Source organism: Equus asinus, chromosome 1, assembly GCF_041296235.1.
Source record: "Equus asinus isolate D_3611 breed Donkey chromosome 1, EquAss-T2T_v2, whole genome shotgun sequence".
Taxonomy (NCBI): Eukaryota; Metazoa; Chordata; class Mammalia; order Perissodactyla; family Equidae; genus Equus; species Equus asinus.
The window spans coordinates 178,149,340-178,174,781 of NC_091790.1; the positions used below are offsets into that span (position 1 = coordinate 178,149,340).

A 25,442-nucleotide genomic window follows, 5' to 3' on the forward strand; every position below is an offset into this window, starting at 1 on the left:
CAAAAGAGAACTCTTGTACACTATTGGTGGGAACATAAGTTGGTACAGACACCACGGAAAACAGTATGGATGTTCCTCAAAAAATTAAAAAATGGGGCCAGGCCTGGTGGGCCAGTGCTTAAGTTAAGCACGCTCCACTTGAGAGGTCAGGGTTCGGTTCCTGGGCATGGACCTACACTGCTCTGTTGGTGGCCATGCTGTGCTGGTGACCCACTAACTAAAAAATAGAGGAAAACTGGCATGGATGTTAGCTCAGGGTGAATTTTCCTCAGGAAATAAAAAATTTAAAAACAGAGGTATCATATGATGCATCAACCCTACCTCTAAGTATAAGTCTGAAGGAACTGCACTCAGAATCTCAAAGAGAGATCTGCACTGCCACGTTCAATACAGCATTATTCATACCAGTAGCTAAGATCAGACATGGAAGCAACCTAAATGTACATCGATGGAGGAATGGATAAAGAAAATATGATATTTATATATAATGGAATATTTTTCAGCCTTAAGAAGGAAATCATGCCATTTGCAACAACGTGGTTAAGTGAAATTAAGTCAGACAGAAGAACAAATACTACATCATCTCACTTATGTGAGGAATCTAAAGCAGTTAAATTCACAGCAGTAGAGAGTAGAATGGTGTTTTTCAGAGAATAGAATGACTGGTGGGAGTGTGAAACAGGGAAGGATTAGTGAAAGGGCACCACATTTTGGTGACACAAGATGAATAAGTCCTACACATCTGCTGTATAGCATAGTGCTTATAGTGAACGATACTGTATTGTATACTCAACATTTTGCTTAGAGGGTACATCTGAGTTAAGTGCTCTTATCACACTCACACAAAAATAATGTAGACTTCTCTGGGTATAGTATCTCAGTTTTGTTTTAATTTGCGTTTCTCAAATTATGAATGAGTTTGAACATTTTGTCATATGTTTAAGGGCTTTTTTTTTTAATGATTGGCACCTGAGCTAACAACTGTTGCCAATCTTCTTTTTTTTTTCTTTTCTGCTTTATCTTCCCAACCCCCCCAATACATAGTTGTATATCTTAGTTGCAGGTCCTTCTAGTTGTGGGATTGGGACATCGCCCCAACGTGGCCTGACGAGCGGTGCCATGTCCGCGCCCAGGATCCGACCCCTGGGCCGCTGCAGCGGAGCGCATGAACTTAACCACTCAGCCACGGAGCCAGAAGGGCTCTCTATTTTTAGTGAACTGTTTTTCAGGTCTTTTCCCCCTTTTTTAAATTTAGCTTTTGGTAGTGTTATGACTTTTTAACCAAACAACTATAAAACATTCACACTTCTGTGATACAGATATTTTTGTTATTCTTCCAATTAAAATTAATCATTTAAGAGGATTCATCATAGTATAGCCAGAGAAGTCCACATTTACGTTCAAGAACTTTCTAAGAACATGCGAGATTTATGGTTGCAAAACTTCATTTAATTTCTTCAAATGTAAATTAGATTCAAACCACTAAGCTCAAACCACAAAACAGAATGGACTATAAAATATTAGCACATCAAGCATTCTCTTAAAAACTTATATCAAAGAATAACGTTCAATATATTAGTAAAAAATATTACCATGTAACTAACTAGCAGATGGTAAATAGAAGGAAATGCTGACTAAAGGAAGAGGGTGCAGTATAAATAACTTTAGAGTTAGGGACATTTTAATGCCCGGCTCAATGTTTGTAACTTCAACTTTGCTGTTACAACGATATCAATGTGAAAAGCTGTTGGAAATGGTATATTCTACGTAAAGTGAGCTGTTGCTCTTTGAAAATGTTATCTTTGAATAGTTTTTGTTTAAATAGCTACTAGATTGCGTATATGACAAATAATATAAAGGTAAAAGATAAAATAGCATTCAGTTTCATTCCATATATCCTGTTCCTGTCTTTTAGAGCTGTGGTGGTGACACATAGAAGAACCGAGACTCCTCACTCTGAGAACAGAAATCCTGGTAAAAATGCAGTGCTACAAAGAGAGACATTTTCAAAGCCTCACTGCCAGTTCACAATAAAAACCTTTGCAAAAGGTTAAAATTAAGAAAATAACAGTCATGTTAGGTCAGAAATGTCTCAAGACTGGGGCTGGCCCCGTGGCCGAGTGGTTAAGTTCGCGCGCTCCGCTGCAGGCGTCCCAGTGTTTCGTTGGTTCGAATCCTGGGCGCGGACATGGCACTGCTCGTCAGACCACGCTGAGGCAGCGTCCCACATACCACAACTAGAAGAACCCACAACAAGAAATATACAACTATGTACTGGGGGGCTTTGGGGAGAAAAAGGAAAAAATAAAATCTTTAAAAAAAAAAAAAAAAAGAAATGTCTCAAGACTTTGAGAAAAATTTCCAAAGCTCTTTTTAAAGTTTACTTGGAGGACAGAACCATGATGAGGAATGGAATATAATTTTCTTTTAAAAAAAACAGCTTGGGGTTGGCAAGACTTTACCATCAACTCAAAATTTTCCATTATGTTTTACAGAAGTATGTATTTATATCTCAAATTGTATTCCTTGATAATATTGGTGGATGTAAGCCAATCTGTGATGAATGCTTATTGTTCTCCTAATGATGGTCAGAGAAAGCTTTAAGCAGTCACTGTCTTTGAAAATGAAAAGCAGTGAGGGTCGCAGGCTTAGAACACAGGTTCAGTTCTACCACCCATCCTCTCCTCTTTTTTGCCATCCGGCTGGGTGGCCAGCCATTCCACCCTCAGTTGGTAGTGGAAAGAGAGGCTGTATAACTTCCTTCCTAGAGTATTCTGGGGGATACTTCCTTCCTAAAGTACTTCCTGGGGATGGCTGAGGCTCCACAGCATGCAGGTCTTGACCAAGGAAGAGAAAACCCCTCCCAGAAATGCATCTATGTATAGGGCACCAATCAAAAGTCAGGATCATCTGGGTTAAAGTTATCTTGGCTCTACTGCTAATAGAAGGCAATGCTTAATTTGATTAAGAAATACAAAACAAAACTGGACTGTAATCCTATAGCCATACCATTTCTATCAAAGTTCTAACAATAAATAAATCTGGTACAGTGAAAACAACGTATGTGGCAGGCTGACAATACTTTGAAAGCTGTGTTTGTTTACTGAATGTAGTCAAAAACAGTGGCAGGTAAGAATGAACCCTGAAACTGGAAGCAGAGAACTGAGTTTTTGAACTTGGTGAGACTAGAGTGATCATGGAAAAATCAGTTCCCTGGGTGGATTTCCATTTGCTCATCTGCAAATTGGCAATAACAATCAATACTTGCCCTAGCCTCCTCCAGGGTTGTTTTGAAAATTCAATGAATATGAAAATCTCTTGCTGTACAAAAGTAAAAAACTATTATTCATTACCAGTCATTACAAAAACGAGTTGAAATTCACACAGATCTTTTAATGTGAGTTTAGATGTTTTAAAAATAATAATGTCCAACATGGACTGAATAGTTTCTACGTGCCAAGTACTGTTCTAAAGGCTCTTTATACGTTATCTAATCCCTTTCAAGTAAATGGTATAATTATCCTTATTTTATATGTTAGCAAACTCAGAGATTAAGTAACTTGCCCAAAGTCATACAGTTGGTAGGTAACAAAGCAAGGATTTGAATCCAGGCTAGCTGGAGTGTAGAGACCAAGCTCTTGCACATATAACATCTTCTTAATTAACTATATATTTCACATTATCTGTCCAGCTATCTATCTGTTGGTTGGTCGGTCTGTTTATCTATCAATCATATTTTGCAGATCACTGCAGACTAGTGCTACTGTCCTCTGATTTTTTTCTTGCCAGAGGATCTATTATGATCTGATTTGCTTATATCTTTTCTAATTTCTTGAGGTCTGAGGCTTTTAATTACTTTTACTCTCAAAATATAGTAAAAATTTATAATTTACAAAAAAACAGGAGGATGGCTAAATGAGTAAAAACAGTGAATCTGATTTTGGAAGGTATTATGTGTTTATTTTTCCCCACGAAAAGATCAGTTTGTAATCCTGTATTTTGTGGATGATCCTGAAAGCTCTGGAGACAGTCTAGTGTCTAGGGTAACCTCCCACCCCCAACATACACAGAGCAGCGTGATGCTGAGGGGCAATATTCTAGAAATTTTTAAGCTCTTTTAGAGCCAGCAGAATGGACTAGAACCTTCAGGGTGACACCTAAACTACTGTCAAGCTAATCATAAGTTTTTTGCTGCTCTTGATTCACCAAAATTCTCTCCCTAATTGAGCTTGTACATGAATATAAATACATAAATAACCAAATGAGATGATGAGATGAAAATACTTCAAAAAATGTCAGGGTAAAGTACTACTTTATTATATATTTAAAAATTAGTAATTAGCAAGCATTTTTGGTAGGGTATTTATGCCCATGCAATTTCATTTGAGAGTCACTACTGCAAACAGAATTCTGCCTTTATAACATAGCTTTACAAAAAACACTTCCTGGTCATCTTCTAAAATGAGACATTTCTTGGACCAGAGGCTAGTCTAACCCTCTATCTAGTTCCACTCTAAAAAAAATGTTGGTTTACCTCCCTGGCTATCCAGATATAAATACTGTCATTAAGATTAATTCAACTGTTGAGATTATTGTAATTTAGATAGTAGTTGGTGGTAACCACATCTTGTTCATGACAGTTTTTTGCATAAACGCACTTTAAGATGTTCCTTAGATGGCATGCTGGTGGAGAGGATTAAGAACACAAATACAGTCGTGTCATTTAACTATGGCAATACATTCTGAGAAATGCATTATTAGGAGATTCTGTCGTTGTGTGAACATCAGAGAGCGTACCTACACAAACCTAGATGGGATAGGCTACCACCTCCTAGGCTCTATGGTACTAATCTTATAGGACCACCGTTGTATATGCAGTCTGTCACTGACTGAAATGTTACGTGGCGTGTGACTGTAAGCAAAAACAAACAGAGAAAAAAAAGCCCTCAAATCCTCTTTCTCTTTTGGCTAGAATCCATTCAGAAGCATAATCTGGTTCAGACACTGATGTCCGTGTGAGTGAGCACATGCACAAATATGTGTGTCCGTGCGAAACTCCTCTCCCTGTCCTGGCTCTGCTGCTCGAGCAGCCCGGGACACAGCCTGCTGAGCGCAGGACCTATCAACCACTTGCAGTCAACTGAGGGTTAAGTTGCAAATACTAAATTACTGCTAGACATCCTTCTTGCCTATGGTGTCACCGATAGGATGGACAACATTGTATTTATAATATGTTAGGGACTTTAAATCAAGATTCTGCTGCACTAATAAGCAACAAAGTAACAACTTGAGCTGTGCCCAGGTTGCTCATGTTTCTTCCCTCCACCCCTCTACTGATATTCTCAGTGCTCCCTCCCTTTAGGCAGAGTCCTAGGATATGCCAGAGTGCAAGGAAAGGACGAGAAAGACAGAAAGGAATGGGAGGCCTCCAGGCTTGCACTGTAATCACCCCCTCTGTGTTTACATCCATGCTATGATGCCGAGTGTCAAACCTGGCAGCAGAACCAGGGCACGATGACCCTTCCGGCCGCTCGATTTAAGATTTAAACTGAGAAATAACAATGTGGTTCGCTAGCAAGTACTGGAGTCTAGAGTCTTGCCTGAATCTTCACTCAGTCACTAATCAGCTGTGCACCTCTGGCAAGTTGCTCACCCTTTCTGGGTCTGTTTTCCTACCAGTAAAATGGTGTGTGTGGGGCAGGTGTGCTGGTGAGGGCATAAGGCTTTCCCATCAGCACCTGGGACTTTCCCGCTTTGTCAAATTGAGTGGCCCTGGAAAGACAGCTGTCAGAACAGTTTGCCTACATTTCTGGTCAGATGCGGTCTCCTCATGGGAATGTGGAGACAGCCTTAAAGATTTTCTGGAAAGGAGCTTAAACTATCTTTCTAAAGAGAAAACACAGAAATTCAGAAGAAAAGTCCGAGAGGAGAGATGGAGGGGCCTTCAGAGAGCAGGGAGGACTGTCTTATAAGTAAGTTATTGTCAAAGATCTGAAGGACACGAAACCTGCCTAACTGAGAAAGTGCTGAAGGATAGAAACAAGCTCTCAGCCCTGAAAAGTAAAGCACCACTGCGGTGAGAAGCAGAATGGAAATGAAAGGAGCTGACAGACCAGCCACTTGACGGTCTCTCTGAGGCAGACACATTAACCTCCACTGAGGGAGCCGAGCTAGGTGCACTTTCACAGAGAAAAACAACTCTAGCTTGAACATCCAGCAAAATAAAGATCAGTGTAGAGAGCAGCCCACCCATTCAACTCTGGAAATGACTTTGGAATCAGACCACTTCACTCCCCAAAAGTGTTCAGAGAAAAAGGTGGATCTTCTGGTTAAAAAAAGAAAAAGGCAAAAAAAAAACCCAGAAAAAGATAAAACCAGAAGCAAAATATCAAAATTCTCTCAGCTGGCTTTTACTTAGAAGGCAGCAGTAATTATGCATACAATTATTAATAAGACACACGCACCGAAATAGTACCATGAAGATTAGCCCATTCAAAGAAATACTATCTTTAATCCTAAGGAGAGGAACTAAGTTGGCTTTAAAACTAATATCAGAGTGGGTTCTATCTTATCTTCACATAAAAGAGTTATTCCATTCCACTAGAAAAATAGTGGGAACAATTTTACTCACCTCTCTTCCCTGAGGAATTCCAAGAATTTGGAAGCATTGTGGAATGGAGAAATGCCATAGTGTTACAAAGCATTTTAAAAAGAGGTCATTATAACAGTTCTATATATTGGTATATGGTAGTGATAGTTATGAATTTTGATGATCTCTGTTCAATAAAGTCAATTGCATTTTTGTGGATTAGAAAATAAGTAATATTTACATTTTAATTGTGCTTGGATACATTATGCTTTAACAAGCTTGAGTGATTGCATGGAACATAGAACATTAATTACATTTAAAAGACAGGAGAGTTATTATTTCCCTTATTAGTGCAGGAAAATCAAATGTTATTTTTGTGAAATGTATGGGAATATTAGATGTACCTGTTTAGGTGAAATATAGTGTAACTGGACATCCCATCAGAAATTTTTTTAAATTTAAAAAGGTCTAATACTCTGATAATGCCTTTTAACAAAAGACAAAGACAACACATACATATATTTTATCCTATAATCATTTCCATTGTAACATAGCGGTGATACTAGCCTACAAAAGATCCTCCTGGGAATTCATTTCAAATTATTGAAGCAGCTGTTTCTTCAGTTTAAAATAAAATATCTATAACAAGTTCACACATGACAGATGCAAGGTAAAAACTAGATTCCACAGTGTGAGCTAAAAGCAGATGTTTTGAATGATCATATTCATAACCACATAAAATAAATCTTAGTTACCTAGAGTAAGGTTTTGCTTAAAATGTACTTCCGTAGCTCTTTATATTTTTTGAGAACTAGGCTTCATTAAATATAAGTATTCTATAAATTCTTATGTATCTGGCCCTTTTATTCTTGCTCATTTCATGTGCTTCCTCAAGAATAAACGCACTAATGGGCACTGAAATTTATTACATTTATTTAATTCCACATATTTTCCCCACTTAATTCAAAGTCAGAAACTCTTTTTTAAAAAAATAAACTTATGACTATATGAAAGAGTGACACTTTTAAGTCTTAAAATAAGCAGTTTGCCTGGTGAAATACTACTCCATATCTTTAGCGAATGTTAATAAATAATTAGAACTTCTAAAAACCGTAAACAATGCAGGTGTAGAGAAAATTTAATTTAAAGCAAAGCCTGATGGTAGAAGTAAAAGACTGGAGTCATCAGCTCTACGGTTATGCACGTCTTCTACTCCATTTTATCTTACTTTAGCACTACTTTTCCTTTTGTACGTTGATTAACTTACATTTCTAAACTAAGACACTCCTGGCATATGGGGATAAGCAAGTGATTTGACATCAGAAGATGTGGTTTGGGTTCCAGCTCTGCTTCCTACTAGTTGCACACCTTTGGCAGATCCCACGAGCTGGCCCATGTTCCTCAGAGCATGACTGTTGTCAGGAGTAGATATCAAATTATATACATATATAAATTCCTTTGTAACATATAGGAGCTGTATTTCTAGGAAATGTACTTATGTTCTCAGTTTTCTGCAGATAAATGGCCAGATGCGTATCAAAACCTATGGGGCAGGCCGCTTCTTTAGTGTTGTTCCCACTATGGCAAAGCATTCTGTGTATGCACATGACAGTTAAAACAAGTCACCTCCGCATGATGCTCTTCATTCTGCTGTAAGACTTCTATGCAGAGCTCTGCTAGATGAAGAACCTCTTCCAGCTTTCTAGCAGGAGTTGCCTGGTTCATGGTCTCTATAGCAAAAAAACAAGTCATAATAATGTTACCTTGAAAATAAAAAGCCAGACAGTCTAAGATGTAATGATGAGACCAGGGTGTGGAATTAGAATGAGAAAGCATATTTTTTGAGAAATAAGAGATGCAAGAAATATAAATGAATACATTCATAAATTAAAAAAAAAAGCAGTTCACCAGATTGCAGAAAATATTTCACCCGCAAAGCAATCACAGGGAACTGCAAGTGCTTTACTATTTAATATATAAGAGCTAACAGGTGCATCAGAACATTAGCTGCTCAACTTCTGCAACAAACAAGTTAGAATTCCCCTCAAGGTCAGAAACACAAAGAGAGCAGATACCAGTCTTTTCCCTCTCTCTGATTGTATTTGCAATACAATACCATTCTCACCAGATGAGTCATTCCTGGCATTAACAAAACCCATGCTTTTTTGGTGCTGTTTAAATGCCCAGCCTGAAATGTCTATAGTTTATGATGATCTTAAATTCAAGAAGTACAAAGTCACCTAAAACAACTCTGACAGCTTGCAGTTAACTGATTTCCTCCGCTCCTGTCCCGCCTGCCATCGTCCCACCCCCTCCGCTCCGCCAGATGGGGGAGAGGGGCAGGGAAGAGTTCTTTAAAGCTGTAGGTTCTTTCAGCATTAAGGCCAACCTGTATAAAAATCCCAGGCCACAACGAGATTAAGAGCAGCTACCTGAAATTCAGCCACGGAGAAGGCAAGGTAGTTGATTTCAGAGATACAACAAACTGGCAGAAATGAGAGGTGCCCTGTGTAAGGAAACTGTTCCAAATTGAATGCGAAGAATGTCCAGTTAGGACACTAAAGACACATGTTGTCTCAGACTCACGGACTCTTTCTCTACCCTAGTAAAGAGGTTATAAAGAAGGGAAATACAATTTTCAGAAAAAGAGCTCTTCCTGTGGAACCTAAAGAGTCTTTTTTTTTTTTTTTCCAGCAATAGATCTTTTCCCTCAACTTCTCCCTAAAACTCCAGCCTTAAATTTAGAGACTCTTTCATTTGCTCTTAACTTGTCCCCAAGGGATGTAACAGTAATGCAGTGAAACACTGCTTATGGTTGGTGCTTGTTCGTTAAATAGCTATTATATGCTTACTATAGGTCACAGTGGGGGGTTCCCATCCCTCCCCCCACCCCCAACCCGGGTACACATCCTACTAAATTTCCCTGAAGCATGGAAAGCCACTGCTCCTCTGTGACAAGGATCAAAGAGTACTATAATTCTTCAGAAAAATCAGCCTGCCAAACACCACATAGCTGAATGTGCCTACAATGTTCTTAGCTGTGGGAAGTAGGAAGAAGTGTAACACATGTCCCTGATCTTAAACAACTCAGAATCCCCAAATCACTACTGAAAGGATCCTTAGACATCAACTATCCAGTTTTCCATTTGTTTCATGGACACAACATCCTCAAAGAAGTGTGGAGTCAAGGAGGCTCATGACTTTGCACGAAAATCTACTCCACTTGAGGGCAGCTCTAGGTATCACAGTTGAGTGAGGAAGACAAGACACTTAAGAAAAGTTTGGAAACAATATAAAGCAAACATAGCAGTAACCCAGGAGATGTGAGGAGACAGATTCTGGAAGCAGGTGGGTTTAGGGGAAGAATCAGCAGAAAGGTAAGCAGGACCTGGGTAAGAAGAGGAGAGATGTCAAGAAAAGAGGGATTGTATGACAGAGAAGTGGTGAATTTCAGAGGTGATGATGACAAGGATGGTTACAAATGTTGTCATTTATTGAGAGCCAATTATGTGTCAAGCACAACACCATATTTCCCATGTGTTATTATACTAATTTCTCGTAGCAGCTCTAAGTCATTGATTTTTCATTCATCTAATTCACAGATAAGGAAACAAACTCAGAGAGATGAAATGGTGAAGGGGAGACCTGAACTTAATGTGGTCTCTTATCACCTCTGCCTTGTATTTGCCTGGATTCAGTACAAACGTGCTGGGGAAAGATGGGTGACGCGCCTCAGGTCAGATTGTGGCAGGTTCTAAGTAAGACAATAAGTAGACTGGATGACTATATTCTCTAGATAACTCAGATCAAATGTTTCTTAGCAGGGCTTCAGAATAAATTAATTTTAGAAAAATATATTTGGCGGTTGTGTAGAACAAGGAAGGAGTGGTAAGGTTGTGCAACATGGAACTTGAGGGTCACGTCTAGTACTATGGAGAACTATGGGAAAATGGTAGTAGGAACAAAAAGACAAGGAAGATGTAGGGACACTCTGAAGAATGAATCTACAAGCCCTTGTGAGTGACTAGAAATTACAGGCCACAGAGGAGAATGGCTCTGAGGTTTAGAGACTGTCTGGCTCAGAGAATGATGATGGTTGACGAAGCTAAGAAATGTGTCAATGGGCCGTTCCATATCTTTTAGGTCTCATTACCACATAAGTATAACCCAAAGGTAATTATTCTAAATTAAAAAGATTATGATGCATTGCAAAATTTGCAGACACACTAAGTTAGCCATCTGGATCCTCTGTCTGGCAAACTCCTAGTCATCACTCAAGAGCCAACTTTAACGCTACCTTCAATGTGGAACCTTTTCAGAGTTCTGGAGCTGAATGAGTTGCTCCTCTTTCTCAGTTCACCTATTACAGGCTCATGAGCCTGTTACTGGTCTGTGCCCTGACCAAAGTCGCAAACTGGGTCTCATTATCTTGAGCTCTCATTATCCTGATAGGCTTTGGATGACGGCAGGTATTTACTGAGAATGCAGTAGTAAAATTTTTTTAGGAAAAAACATGTTAAAAATTCAATCAATACCCAAATTATTTTATTGAACCTTGTGTAGGATTGCAAATAGCTCTTCTGTCACTAATACACCCAAAGTGGATGAACCACCAAGTCCACAGACAAAATGTGGCTATATTCTGAGAACACTGCTCAAATAACTGATGAATGCTGTGTTCTTAAATTATTAAAGAGTTTTTGGAAAATAGTTCTCAAAATAATTTTTAACTCTCAAGAGCATAAACTTATCTTCTTAATTTCTCCATTTTTATATTGAGAGTGTTGAATTAAGTTGAGGATTCTAAACCCAGGGGGCCAGGAATAGGTTTTAGGGGGTCCTTGAATCCCTTAAAATTTTCTGCTAATTTTTGTGTATAGAGGCATTTTTGGGGAGAGAAGGATAACTTTCATCAGATTCTCAAAGTGGTCCATAAGCGAAACAAATGCTAAGAATCACTGAGCCATATAATCTCCAAGATTCCCTCTAGCTAAGAGATTCTATGGGTTCTCCAGATGGTGGGCTTTATCTATGTTGGATTATATTACTTCAATGTATTTACACACATTTATATTGTGTTCTTCATAAGGAAAGGGAAAGGTAGCAAAATTTAATCATTTTTATCATAGAAGAGGAACTCATTTTTCCTACATACTTTAGTACACTATTTACTGAATCTTCATAACCATTCTGCAAGTTAGGGAATCATGACCCCCTTTTCCAGATTAGGAAAGGGTGTCTTGGAGAGGCTGAAGAAGGTGCCCATGGTCCTACAGACACTGGCTGAGAGGGGATTAAAATCTTACTTCTGGTGTCATCCGAATAATGAGACAATGATTTGAGTACTTTTTCATTTTCAATTCTCTGAATAACACAAACACACACTCAAAACAGAAACTTGTGAAATAGCTGAAAGTCTGAGGAGTTAATAAAGTCATCATATCCTTAGCCACAAGTACGCAATAATGGAAAAGAATCACAGAAACAACCTACATGGGAATATGTCAAAGCTAGCTTTTACATTTGACACCATCCGAAGCAAAAACTCTGAGAGTACGCTGTGTCCTACTGAAACTTGAAGTCTAAAACATTTTATTCTTCCTAGATTAAATTTACTGAGAGGATTGAAACTTTGTACTTGAACATAATGGCCACTCTAATGCTTTAAATAAATAGCATTTTTATCAAGTACACTACCTACGCCATCTCTGGCTGTCACCCATTCGACTACAGACAAGAAGTTAAATGCATTCTACAGTCAGATCTCTATTAGATAACAAAGTTATCAACAGCTCCATTAACAATCTGAACACTGTGAATATTTGAAAATTCCTCCCTAAAATGTTCACATTCACTTTCACTTTTTGATACATTTCTACAGCATTGTAAATGTCTCTACATTCTTCAAGCTTCACGTCAAGTTGCTGATTGTTGTAATACATTTCAAATAGTGACATTTACAACAAATATGCCAAAAGTAGCAAAGTTTTTTGATGACTTTCAATGCATTGCTCTTGGCTATGATTTCTCTTCATTTTGAAACATTTTTACTTTTCTATGATAATTCCTTGAAGCAATTCCTTTTAATTATACGTCTATACATTTAGGCAGAGATCTCACTGGGGAAAAGGTAGGGAGGTGCGAAAATGTAAGATGATGGCTTGACTGTTTTGCTTTAATTTTGCTTCCCTGATTCAGAGAGGGTGCATATTCCCAGCACATTCATAGTTGCTTCCTTTCCTGCCATTTCCTGTCAAAGTCCCTGGTGGTGGATACACAGTGATACTCATAGTGAAGGTTGTGAGGGGACAAGGGGAGAAGACCAGTAAGATCATTTCAGTTCCTTTCCCTTGATATAAGATAAATAGAAATTTGTAATGTATTTGACCTTAACTTTTGACAGACTGATTGTATCTGTACTTGTAGCTAAACAAGAAATTGAATTCAAGATGGTGTTGGGTTGGACCATGGAAATAATTCTATCACTATACTGCTTTGTCTTCTCCGTCTTGCACCTAGGTCATAATAACCAGCTCGAGTGCATCAAAAAATAATTCCTGAATATGCACTCGGATTTCCCAGTTGGTTCTTCAATATCCCCAGATTTTGTGGTCCTGAATTTGATCCAACAAACACTTATTGCATGGAAGGCACTGTACTAATGACTGAGGGGATACAAGGATGAACATGATAACATTTCTGCCTTCAAAGAATTTATGTATCTCTCTCCCTAACCAGCCTATAAAGTAGAGGATAGCTATATACCATCCATTTTTGGTCACTATGAGGAAATTCTGTAATAAAGCTCTGATAGAGAATTACATGCACTAGTATGCAAGAACAGGGTTATAAACCTGCAAGAAATATGATCAAAGATATGTCAATAAGAAGGCTTTAAATTGCTCACACATATGGAAGTCTTTAGAAAGAAAGTATTCTTCTAGTGAGTGTTGTGAGTTCAGAAACTTTAGACCAGAGAAAGTCAGCAGAAGCTCTAGCTTTTACTCTCTCTTCTGTTGCCTTCCCTCTCCCTAAAGAACACAAATCAGATGGAAGAGGATAAAGCCCTGACGTTCAGGAGATAACTGAGGTGAGAAACTCTAAGACTTAAGAAGGGACTATAGGGATAACTGCAGGTTGTGGGAAAAAAGATGAGGAAAGAGGGGCAGGAAACAGGAAAATGACCACTATCTAGGGGAAGGAGTTAAAGGAAAGGCCACAGTCTGGGAGGAGGAGGGAGAGCAGCAACATGAAAGCACTCACCTGGACACTCTGGAGGCCCAATCAGTGAGGCGCTGCCTTACGAGGTTTAACAACACAAGGAAGTTGAGTCAAGGGTACAACATCTGATTTCTTCTATCTGGAACCCCAAAGTTTATCCAATGGCAAGGACTGTCACCATCCTCTCTGTGGACTGCTGGTTGGCAAAACTTATCTACCCTCAGACTCAGCTGAGAATGATGGAATGAATCCGTCCGTTTCCTTGTGCTCCCCGCTCCACCAAAGTAGATAGTGATTGCTCCCTCTCTCTCCTCCCCCTACAGAAATATAAGGCAACACCACACTACTCATTGCGCTGCGTACTGCTATGAGCACACAGGTGATTTGTACAATGAGAGAGGTTGGAAAAGGTTTCATCTGACCTACCTCCTCCATGTTAGATGCCTTCTTTCATTCATAAACTCCTTTAGGCCAATCTAGCTGGCTCAAGGAATTTCTACTGGCTTCCTAGAATGTTCTAATCTGGACATTCTTGTCTGGTGTCAATGTTTTCCCTCTTTGCATGATCCAGATTGATGATTTAGGTGGAAAGACTAAGGTTTATTGAGATTTTATGACGAATCCATCAGCTCTAGACACAGCAACCTGTGGTAAGTGACACAGTGCCAGAGCCTAGGACAATCTGGTTCCTGGGAGTCCTAATCTCAGCCAGATAGCAATACTCATAGGCCTTCTCACCCCAAGAGGAAGGGAGGATGGGAGAGCAAATACTTTCTCTCCCATTAAACAAAACAACCCCTCATCTTCCAAACCTGCCTGTCACGTTTTTGTTTTTGTTTTTTTTTAAGAGTTTGACTAGGTTAGATGATTCTGGGGGAACTCTTTCTACTTAGTCCCCTAAAGGGAATGGTATAAAACTTGCTGGCTAAGAAGACCGTCTCAGAATCTAACAGAGAGGTGGTTTCTAAAACTAAACCCCATTTCCCAACTCTTTAGGATCAACCTGACCTATTTGCCCTGACATCAATCTCAACTAATGCAAGAGAATGACGCACCATTGACTCTTTCCTAGTTCATCTGACTGCAACCTAAATGCTATTATGGCTCTGAGCACTGGAATGTATATTGCTCTAATCAATGAGTGGAGTATCTTCAGCATAGATCTGTGGTTCTCAACTTCAGCATGCCTAGAATCTCCTGCAGAACTTGTTAAAACACAGATTGCTTGGCATCACTCCCAGAGTTTTAGATTCAGTAGGTCTTGTGTGGGGTCCAAGATTTGGCATTTCTAACAAGTTCCCAAAGTGATGCTGATGATGCTGGCCTGGGGTAAGCACTTTGGGAACTACTTTGTTGCTGTTAGTGCCCCTGAGTGGATTCCGACTTCTAACAATCCTGTGCACAGCACAGCACAACTCTGCCCAGTCTTTTGGCACCATCCTCTCATCTTCTGGCACTGTGTCAGACAACGTTCTGCTGTTATTCACAGGGTTTTCATGACCAATTTGCTTGAACTTAGGCGGCTAGGCCCTAGACTTAGTCTGGAAGTTCTGCTGAAACCTGTCCACCATGGTGCTGGTATTTGAAATTCCGGTGGCAGAGCTTTTGGCATCACAGCAACATGCAGCCGCCACAATATGACAACCGACAGACAGGTGGTGTGATTCCCTGACTGGGAAATGACACTGGGCAGTGGTGGTGAGAGCGTCAAATCTCAGCCACTAGACCACCAGGGCTGGCCTTGAGAACCACTAGTGTTTATGAACAACAGAGTTAAAAACAAAGGTGCCCTCTTTAAACTTTAGATTACTTCCTCTTTTACCTGAAATCAAACTACATCTTTATATAAACTTTATCTTAGGAAAAAAGATAACTTTTTTTTGGTAGAATCTGACCACATTTTACCTTTCTGTAATGCTATCCCAGATAGGATGGGGTACATATTTGGAGAATCCTTGCACGTACGAATGAAAATAATCTAGGATGTTATTGCCTCCCTACAGCTGTTTAAAATCCTTGAGAATACTAATGTCACAGTTGTTTGAAAACAATATGTCTGTGGCCTCCTAATTCCAAGGCTCCCTTTGGGGCCAACTCGTTTAATGACCCTGTCATTTCAAGCAACAGTTCCGATTAATACCTCCTTGGAATTAACCATGCTAATGATATAGTGCTTTGGAATAATTGTCCTGTGACTACAGTCACATTAACTACTTTACCTGGATTATCTTTCACATCAATAAATTCACCTTTTAGCAAACGGTCAGCTGTGGAACAAAGGAGAATTGGCCACTGGAGTATAGGCCAATGGCAGCCAGATTGGATCCAAATTGAGCAATCTCTACAGACTAATACTAAGTGGTGATCCATGAGTAATGGGCCATAAAAACCCAGACACATATGTGAGGTACACGTCAGTGACGCTTTGTGAGAGTTTCTTCAGGAGAAGTATGGAGACATACTCTCCTCTTATGATCTTAAAATAAGGGATGGTGAAGGAATTAGAGAAAAGATTACACATAAAATTTAATAGCTGGTTTAACCTTTGCCATAGGCTTTTATAGTTATGTGATTTATAAGAGTGGAGAAACACAGAAACCTTGGTTTGAATTTATAAAAGTTGTCCTCTTAACTATCAAGACCCTGGCTCTCCTTATGTTTTCAAAGCAGGAAGATCCAAGATCTCAGGGAAAAAAAATATCTTTTTAGTGCTGCTGGCTGCAAGGACTACAAATGCTTGAAAGAGAAGAAAGTTTTCTATAATGTATATTTAGTCTGCTCTGGCTAGAAGTATGTTGTAGGATTCTAATGATAGCATACAATTTTTCCACTGGTAATTTTGTCAGCTAATTGTATAACAAGGGTTTTTCTAAAGACTGGTCTTTAGCCATGAGATACACACACACACACGCATGTATATACACACACATATATACATACATATTTATACACATACGTATATATCTCACATAGGGATACACATTCAGCAGCTGAAACTAATAAATGGTCTCCTCCTTGGTTTTACTGCTCTACATAGACATTGTACCCATTTCCTCTCAATATAGATTCAGAAATTGAAAACCACAAGAACAACCTCAACTATAGTAACTGCCATGCCAATACTAAGTTATCATGTAATTAACATCAATAGCATCTTAAATTTCATGCTTAGTCCTTCTTGTTTTCTATTTACTTAAAACAGCCTTTCCACGGTCATTTGTTACATTCATGCAGAAGAGAAGTACTACCACACCTCCACACTCACATCCTCCTCCCGTCCCTTAAACTTTTCCCCATTCTCAAGGAGAAAACCTGTCTCTGAACAATGGGGCATTAGGCAAGGCAGGATCCAGGGAGGCCGTGGGGGGTGAAGCTGGTCTGCTCAGGAGTGGGCAATAAGGAAGGTCAAAGGGAGTCCAGAGGCTTGCCAGCTGGGAGGCAAGCTGAAGGAGAAGGAAAGAGAAGTTTCCTGGACACAGCAAGCACAATGTGAAAGATATAATCTGAAAAGATTTGTAACCCTGGGTGCTAAGAAATTAGTTAAAAGATCTTGATGTCTTGTATGTATGTCTTCGTTTCCTTTGACACATAATCAAGATCTGTTAGGGCAGCCAACTCATGCATTAGTGGTGATAATATACTTGATAAGATTTGGAGAAAGTCTCTTAGCTGGATAAGCGTAAAGACTAAATAGAGAGAGTAGGGTGGAGCTTAGTGGCATCTTGAATATTTCCACAGTTTTAACGTCCTGGGTCTGCCAGCCACTGTGAATGTGTGTCTAAGTACTGATACCTCAGGGATATTTTATAGGTTTCCCTTCTGAAATTAAAAAAGAAAAAAATCTGGCATTACAAATGCTTCGATTAGGCCTTTTAATTTAGTACTTGAAGCTATATGGCCACTTAGTTATGGCCTGCAAGTAATGAAATCCCTCTAATTTCCAAAACCATTCATCTGTCTGGGCTTTAAGTACTTCCAAACTCTGTTGAGAAATAAAGAGGTGAAATCTGTCAGTTTGCATTACCCTGGTTTTGTGCAATTGGAGGAGACTTTTTAATACATCTAAACTACTCGGATTAACAAGGTGCTGCAGGAGCCACACTGCTATATGTCACTTGGTTTACCTGTTGACACATGTTAGTAAATAAACGAGAGGGTTGTCAATCAGTTAGTTTCAAACTCTGGATTTGGAGAATGATAAATTCTACAAAATTGCTCATGAAAGGAAGAAAGCTTGCTATTTCAAGACTCCATCTATCTGTGAATCACAGTCCATATTAAAAAAACCCACAACAAAGACATGACACACTGTCAAGTGAGCTGAGTAAACTGACACCCTTTTTCAGACCTTTTAGGGAACAGGTGTTGAACACTTGTAATGAGATTTCCACGCATCTTCAGAGGAAGGAGATAAGACGCTAGCGAGAGCTGCTCAGAGTGTCACAGATCACGGCTGAGGGCCTAACTCCCAGTAGCCACCACATCCAAGAGCGCATTACATAAATGTTCTGTTTTCTCAGGAGGTGCTTATGTTCTTGCTAAGAATTTTTACAGAAAGCAAATATCCACCAAAGAGAAGCTTTTGGAAGAATATAAGGTAATTTTCCCAGATGCTGGGGAATCTGGGATATAGACAATTAAGTACTCCTGGCGCACTATCTTGTGCAGTTACCGCCTATTATTTTAGGAATCTTCTTTCTTTGGAAACTTTATGAATCAATGATTCCTGGAGCTTTCATGGCATCGTTTCACAGTGTGAAAGTATTTTTTTGAAGCATAAATAGGTGGCTGACAGTTCCATGTAGAAAATGAACTAACTGAAATGGAATATCCCATTTCTTATAAGAAAGTTAAAACAACTTTGTTTCAGCTCAAATACATAATAAACTTGGAAAATCATTGAGGAATTGAAAGGTAAAAATCATTACTTTGGGATAGTTACAATAAAGAGAAATACTAAATTCATAGTGGTGTATATTTTCTTCATCACACTGAGGTCTGTGATCTCTCCGGAGACCATATTTCTATCAGAGAGGGATTCCATTTATTTTTATCCATTAGTAAGCCCTTCTAAGATCATCTGAGCCAGCCTTTCCTTTCCCCACTGATCTATGGTCCCACTCACTTTGTTATGGATGAAGCACAACAGGCTCCCGTTTATACATGAGCCTGCCTCTATGTTCCTACTCACCAGCTTTGGTGATGGTTTTGTAATTTGTCTTAGTACGTGGCAAGGCAAGTCTCCATACTCTTTTTCTTAAATTGACTTAGTTATTCAGTACCCTTTACTCTTCTATTTAAACTTTAAAGTAAATTTATCAAGTTCTTCAAAAAAAAAAACCAAACCTTGGAATTCTAAAGGACACTACAGTAAATTTACAGATAAATTTGGGCGAAAAGTTTATATATTATACTATCAAATCATTCCTCTTAAGAGCATGGACCATGTCTACACTTATTTAGATTACTCTCTATGACCTTTGAGTTACAAAATTTTCTTTAGAGGTCTAGGAAGTTTTGCATGCTTTTGGCAAAGTTAATTCCTGCATGCCTTACAGTTTGGTTGTCACTGTGAAAAGTACTTTTTTGGTTTACGTTTTTTGGCTAGTCGACTGATGTTGCGGAGTAGCGGTCCACTGGGGATCTCCAGGACCTTTTGGGAATCTGCAAGGTCAAAACTATTTTCATAGTAATACCAAAATGTTTTTGCCTTTTTAACTCTTTCGATATTTACACTGACAGTGCAAAAGCAATAGGGGGTAACCCACTGTTGCCTCAGCATGAATCAACGCCGTGGTGCTAAATCATACTCGTCACTGTGTTCTCTACCACCATGCACTCAAGAAAAAAAAAGCCACTTTTACATAAAATGCCCTTGCTGAAATTGTAAGAATTATTCATTTTATCAAATCTCTGCCCTTGAGCATACATTTTTAAATATCATCCACGACAACCTGAGAAGTTGGTATAAAGCCCTCTGCCTACTGAAGTACAGTGATTGTCTAGAGGAAAAGCATTTGTGTGCTTGTTTGAGTCTAGGGCCGAACTTTTTTTTTCCACAGAGGACCATTTTTAGTTGAAAAGACTACTTACAAAGTATGGTTGTTCAGCCTTGGATATTTGGCAGATGTTTTCCAAAAAATGAAGTAATCTGCCACTTTAAGAAAAAAAACAGACAGCATTTATTGCCAATGATAACATTAGAGCTTTCAAGGAAAACTAGAATTTTAGAAAACTTGGATGTATCATGAGTTTGACAGCGTTCTAAGACTTTAAAGACTTCTGATGAGACAGGGTGATATTAATGAGGATGACTTTTTGATATTATATAATAATACTCATTAACACTAAGAAGATCATAACTCAGTGGACCAATATTTTCCAAACGATCAGTACATGGTGTTAAAAAATCATTCATGGTGAAAGATCTATTCAAAGTGCATGATGAACCAATTGAATTTAATGTAATAGTATGAAAAGTTCATTGGTATGATGTCAGATTCCACATTGCAATTAACTTGTAAGAAACTATCACTTGTTGAGTTTTGGTGTAGCATCATAGAAGAAGAACCACAATTTTCTGAAAAGTCTATTAAAACATTGCTCCCTTTTCCAACTACATATCAGAATGAGTCCAGATTTGTTTTTCATATACATCAACCAAAATAATACAGACTTAATGAAAAAGCACAAGAGAATCCAACTGTCTTCAAGGCAGCCATTAAAGAGATGTGCAGCAATTCTTTTTCATGAAAGTATTTTATGTTGACAGGTAATGGATTTATCACTGTTATTTTTAAATAATATTTTATAAATTTCTCAGTTTTATTTCTAGTGTAGTAAATATAACCCACCTAAACGAAACCTCTTTGGGATCTGCATTAATTTTTAAGAGTGTAATGGGTCCTGAGGCTAAAAAGTTTAAGAACCACGAGTGTAGAGAAAGGGAGAAAGGGTATTGATTTTAGCAGGTGAACTTTACATCTGGTGACCTTCTGGAACAGTTGTATCTAATAGGTTCTATTTAGAGTCTGTTGAATTTTCTAGGGAGACAGTCATTTCATCTGCAATGATGGTTTTTATCTCCCCTCTTTCCATTCTTTTCCTTTTTTTCATTCCTTTTATGTTATTCAAGACTCTCAGTACGGTGACAATGGTAGGGTATAAATTGTCCTGTTCCTAATCCTAGTGGGAATGCCTCTAAACCTTCTTCATTACATAAAATATTTGCTGTAGGTTTTTTTCTATATGGGTTTTATAAAGTAGAGGATGTCTTTCTAGGATGCTATCAGTATAATTTTTGATCATATATGAGTATTTAACTTTTTTTCCCTAACATCTATTGAGATCATGATTTTGCTGTTAGTTTGTTAGTTTTCTGATGTTGAACCACTTTTACATTCCTGGGATAAACTCCATTGATTGTGATGTATTAGTTTCCCAATACACAGTTGGATGTTGAGCTAATATATGTTTAGGAATTTTTGCATAAATGCTCACAATGAAATGGGCCTATAATAATTCTCTTTTGTTCTACTGTCTTTATCAGGTTTAGGAATCAAGATTATATTTGCTTCATGAAATGAACTGGGCAGCTTTCACTCATCTCTTATTTTATTGAATATTTTGATAGGAGTTATCTGTTCCTTAAAAGTTTGGTAGAACTCAGCTCCAAAACCAACCATGCTTAGGGACTTGGGGGTGAGAGGTCTTTGAGAACTATTTCAATTTGTTTAAAACTTATTGGCTTATCCAAGTTTCATTTCTTGTGCTGGTTATACCAATATACAGTTTTTCAAGAAATGTATCAATTTCATCTAGACCTTCAATTTTTGTATTTGCTTATGATACTCTTTTATTTTCTATGTCTCTTGCACCTCTAGTTATTTTTCTTTCATACTGTATTTATCTGTATCTTTTTTCTTCATCATTCTGGTGGATGTCTATCTTACTCTATTTTTTTTTCTATTCTCTGTATCACTCAGCTTTCCTTTATATTACCTACATCTTTCTCCTTTCCTTCTGCCCTCATTCTGATCTTCCAGGTCACTAACAATTTCTTCAGCTGTATTCATCCTGTAGCCTATCTTACAACCATATTATTTTCATACCCAATATTTCCACTTTGTTTTTCATGACTTGTTCCTGCATCATATTGCTAGCATTTTCCTATATCCCCTTGAGAACATTATGCTGTATTTAAATTCCTGCTCCATCAGTTCCAGATGGTACATACCACTTAGCTTATTGTCTTTACTAAGGGCTGCACTCCCCAGGAGTGTAGTTATTTTGGATTGAGACCTCATGATCATTTGGAGGTACTGAGAACAGGATGGTGGGCAGGCCCTCTGTGTCCTTTGCAGGGACTTTGAGGAGAGAGAAGCTTCAACTTCTGAGTAGAGAGTCCCAGGTAATATAGGATGAAAGGGGATAATTTCCTTTTGCTACTAATCCATTAAGCAACTCCTATGGACAGGGATTCACCATTACTCTGTTAGATTCCAAGCAGCAGGAGCACTTGGCCAACAGTGTCCTTAGGTTGTAATTCACTAGGCTAGAGGGTTTGGATGCAGAGGAGTAGAGGGGTGACTGCCTGAGGGTGGCTCAGCCCATTCCTGTTTTCATCAACATCTCACTACAGCACAGCTGTGGCTCTGTCTGGATAATACCGCAGATACTGGCACCTGGCCTACTGCCACCAATTCCAATGGTAAAAGGTAGGAAATTGATTGTCTCAAGGAAACGCAAGGGAGAGGCAATAGCAGAATTTAAAAGTTTTCCTGTCTTCTACTCTGTCTGGCCAGCCATACTCCAGGCTAGTGTAACTCGCCACCTGATAGATTTGTGAGATTGGAAACCAAACTTCTTTGAGCAGAGAAGTGAAGATGAATGAAATGATGGTGAGTGTACATATTGCTTTTTGGATGGCAGCTGGAAGGAGGTGCACAGCTCAGGATAAGGCATTCTTTTGGGGGGGACACCATGGTTATAGATCGAAGGGAAATATGTAGAAAGACAGAAGAACAAGCCACAGAAAAAAGAAGGGAGAGAGGATGGAGTAAAATTCATCCAGAAAGAGGGAGGTGGAATTGGGGTCAATATCATGGGGGATAACTCACCCCCTGATGCTCGAGAACAGCAGACTCGGGTTGGTGTAGATGCCGATAAGTCTGTAGATATAGAGCTGGAAAGCTGAGGCTTACTATGCTTACAAGGTTGAAAGGAAGCGACTGCCCTGAAATACTCTAAGTTAGGTATCATTTAAACTTAAGATCAAGTCCCTATGACAGCCTGACTTGCAAAGAGAACAGTGTTTAAGATGGAATCACGTTTTCATTTTCATATACGGGGTTAGCTATGACCATCCCTGACTGAGATGGTCCTTATTTGTTATAACACACAGTGCAAAAATAAAAAAGGAGGGAAAGGATGGATGACTCACTGACAAAGAGACTGTGGATCAAGGAAAGGTGCTGCTCCTTTAGGTCACAGAACACCTCAGCAGAGGCATGACACATCACTCTGTGTTGGCAATATTAAATCCGATAAAAAGGATGGAAGGCCCAAACCAGAGGGCAGCGTGACAGAGCTGCCAGCAGTTGTTTTACACAGAGTAACACATACTACTGCTTTCTGAGAATTAAACTCAGTTAAAACAGGAAGGATGTTAAAGGAATGCAGACTCAGAGTCAGTTTTGGAGGAGAGTGAGCTCTGTGTCCTTACATGTCTTCATGGTTTGTCTGGAGTTGACAGAACTCTTGTCCTTCCCTTTGGTCACTGAAGCTGGCGGTAAATAGGGAGCGCAGAGGAACTGAGGGCTTGCAAGCACTCCCATCATGCTGCCACTGGTGCACAAGGGTGCTCCTCATGTCCTCATTGGACTGTTCGCTCAGTTGGTTGGTTACCTGAGTAGGCAAAGAGCTACTGTGCAACTGCACAGGACACTTCCTGTCTAAAGTTACCTGGAGGTACACACAGAGCTTTAAAGCACCGTCAGACGTAAGCAAAGAATGTCTTTGTCTGCCGCTTCTAGTCAAGAATCCCTGCAACTCATCCTTACTATGCCCCCAAAACATCTTTGCTACATAGGAATTAATCTGTCAACATTATCATGAGGTAATTGGTGTGAGCACCAACTATGTAGTGCGGGGTTGTTATCCTGAGTGGCTTGTGAGTTGTTGGGAGAAAAGCTGAGGCAAGTAAACCTACTAGAAATCCACATTTTCTCCAGATCAGATGTGGAAAAGGCCAAAGTGAATTCATATCATTTGCATAGTACTTAAAAGGGAACACAGTCTTACCACTTTCTGGTGTGCACTACATAGAGTAAAGCTAATGGTGGGGCAAAGAAGTGGTGTTAATGCCATCTAATTCAATATGTTGATGAGAACGTACTGATAAGAATAGTTTAAAATTAACATTTCAATTGTATCATATTAGACGATGGAAATCAAAGTAATTTATGGCTATCAGAAAAAATTTACTTTCTTGGGAGATTTAAATAATTCATTGACCACTTGAAAAATACCCACAACTTTTCTTTATATATAGGGCAAAAATAAATTTTAATTTAGTCTCTATCCAGATGATCTTAGATACAAAATCACTGTAGCTCAAGCAAGGACTTCTTACTACACATACACATATTGCTTTAAAAACTAAAATTTTTTTTACAGATTTGTGTTATTTTCTCAAAAATTCTAAAATAAAACACAATTTGACTCAGAAGCAGAAATGGTCACCAAGATTTTACTTTTAGGCCAAGGTCCCTGCATCCATGCCACACTATCCAAAAAGGTGTGCAGTTTTTCATATATACTCATTTCTATACACACACGCCCTTAAGCGGAACAGATTTTATTTATTTATTATTTATCGCTACACTCTGACAATGGAGTGCTAAATTAAAATGCCACCCAGGTGGCAAACACACCCTCATGACGTCAGGACTGCCACAGTGCAACACCTTCTCTCAGAGAGAGCAAGCAGCGCAGCCCTCGGGGAAAGCATCACTATCCCGTTCAACCGAGACTCTGAAAATTAGAGCACTGGGGTTAGACCTGGGAACCTGGCAACAGGAGGGCCAGAGAGATGCTCAGCACAAAGTCTCTGCCTGCTCATCCCACGCTACCTTTTGTCCAAGGCGCCTCTATGGTTCCAGATTTGCAATCAGCCTAGGTGCCAAAACTAGGCAAGAGATCTCAGGTCAAGGCAAGCTCTAGGGAGGGTCTCCCCTCTTTTATCGTAAGTCACAGTATGATACGTAGTTTCAGGAGAAAGCAAGGGCTGTTATGAGATGTATTATTGTTGTTCTTGTCTATAAGAAATTCCTTGAATTAAAGAACGGTTTCTTCTGTAAAAATAACAGCTAATTTGCATCAATAAGGTATGTGATTAAAAAACAATTTGGAAAATGAAGTTTCAGTATTATTTTTGAACCTTAGATTATACAGAGAATGGATCTTATTATTACGTACAAAGTATAGGTAGTGATAAAATTAAACCAAAGAAGAAAACGAGTTGATTTTGTAACAGCACAAATCTCAAACATTTCTTAGAATTTAAAAAATATAGCTTTCTAGAAATTTAAGATCTCAAAATGAACTGTTTTCAAGATCTCAAAATGCAAAT

General features: G+C 38.8%; 1 protein-coding gene across 10 annotated transcripts in view; it reads right to left on the bottom strand.

Annotated features, from left to right (window-relative positions):
* CADPS2 (calcium dependent secretion activator 2) overlaps nt 1-25,442 on the bottom strand; it is a 496,507-nt gene that overhangs the window by 79,981 nt on the left and 391,084 nt on the right. For all 10 annotated transcript variants that reach the window (XM_044759580.2, XM_044759476.2, XM_070512671.1 and 7 more), the window contains one exon: nt 8,216-8,319. In XM_044759580.2, coding sequence (XP_044615515.1) covers nt 8,216-8,319 — 104 coding nt within the window. The remainder of the gene's footprint in view (nt 1-8,215; nt 8,320-25,442) is intronic.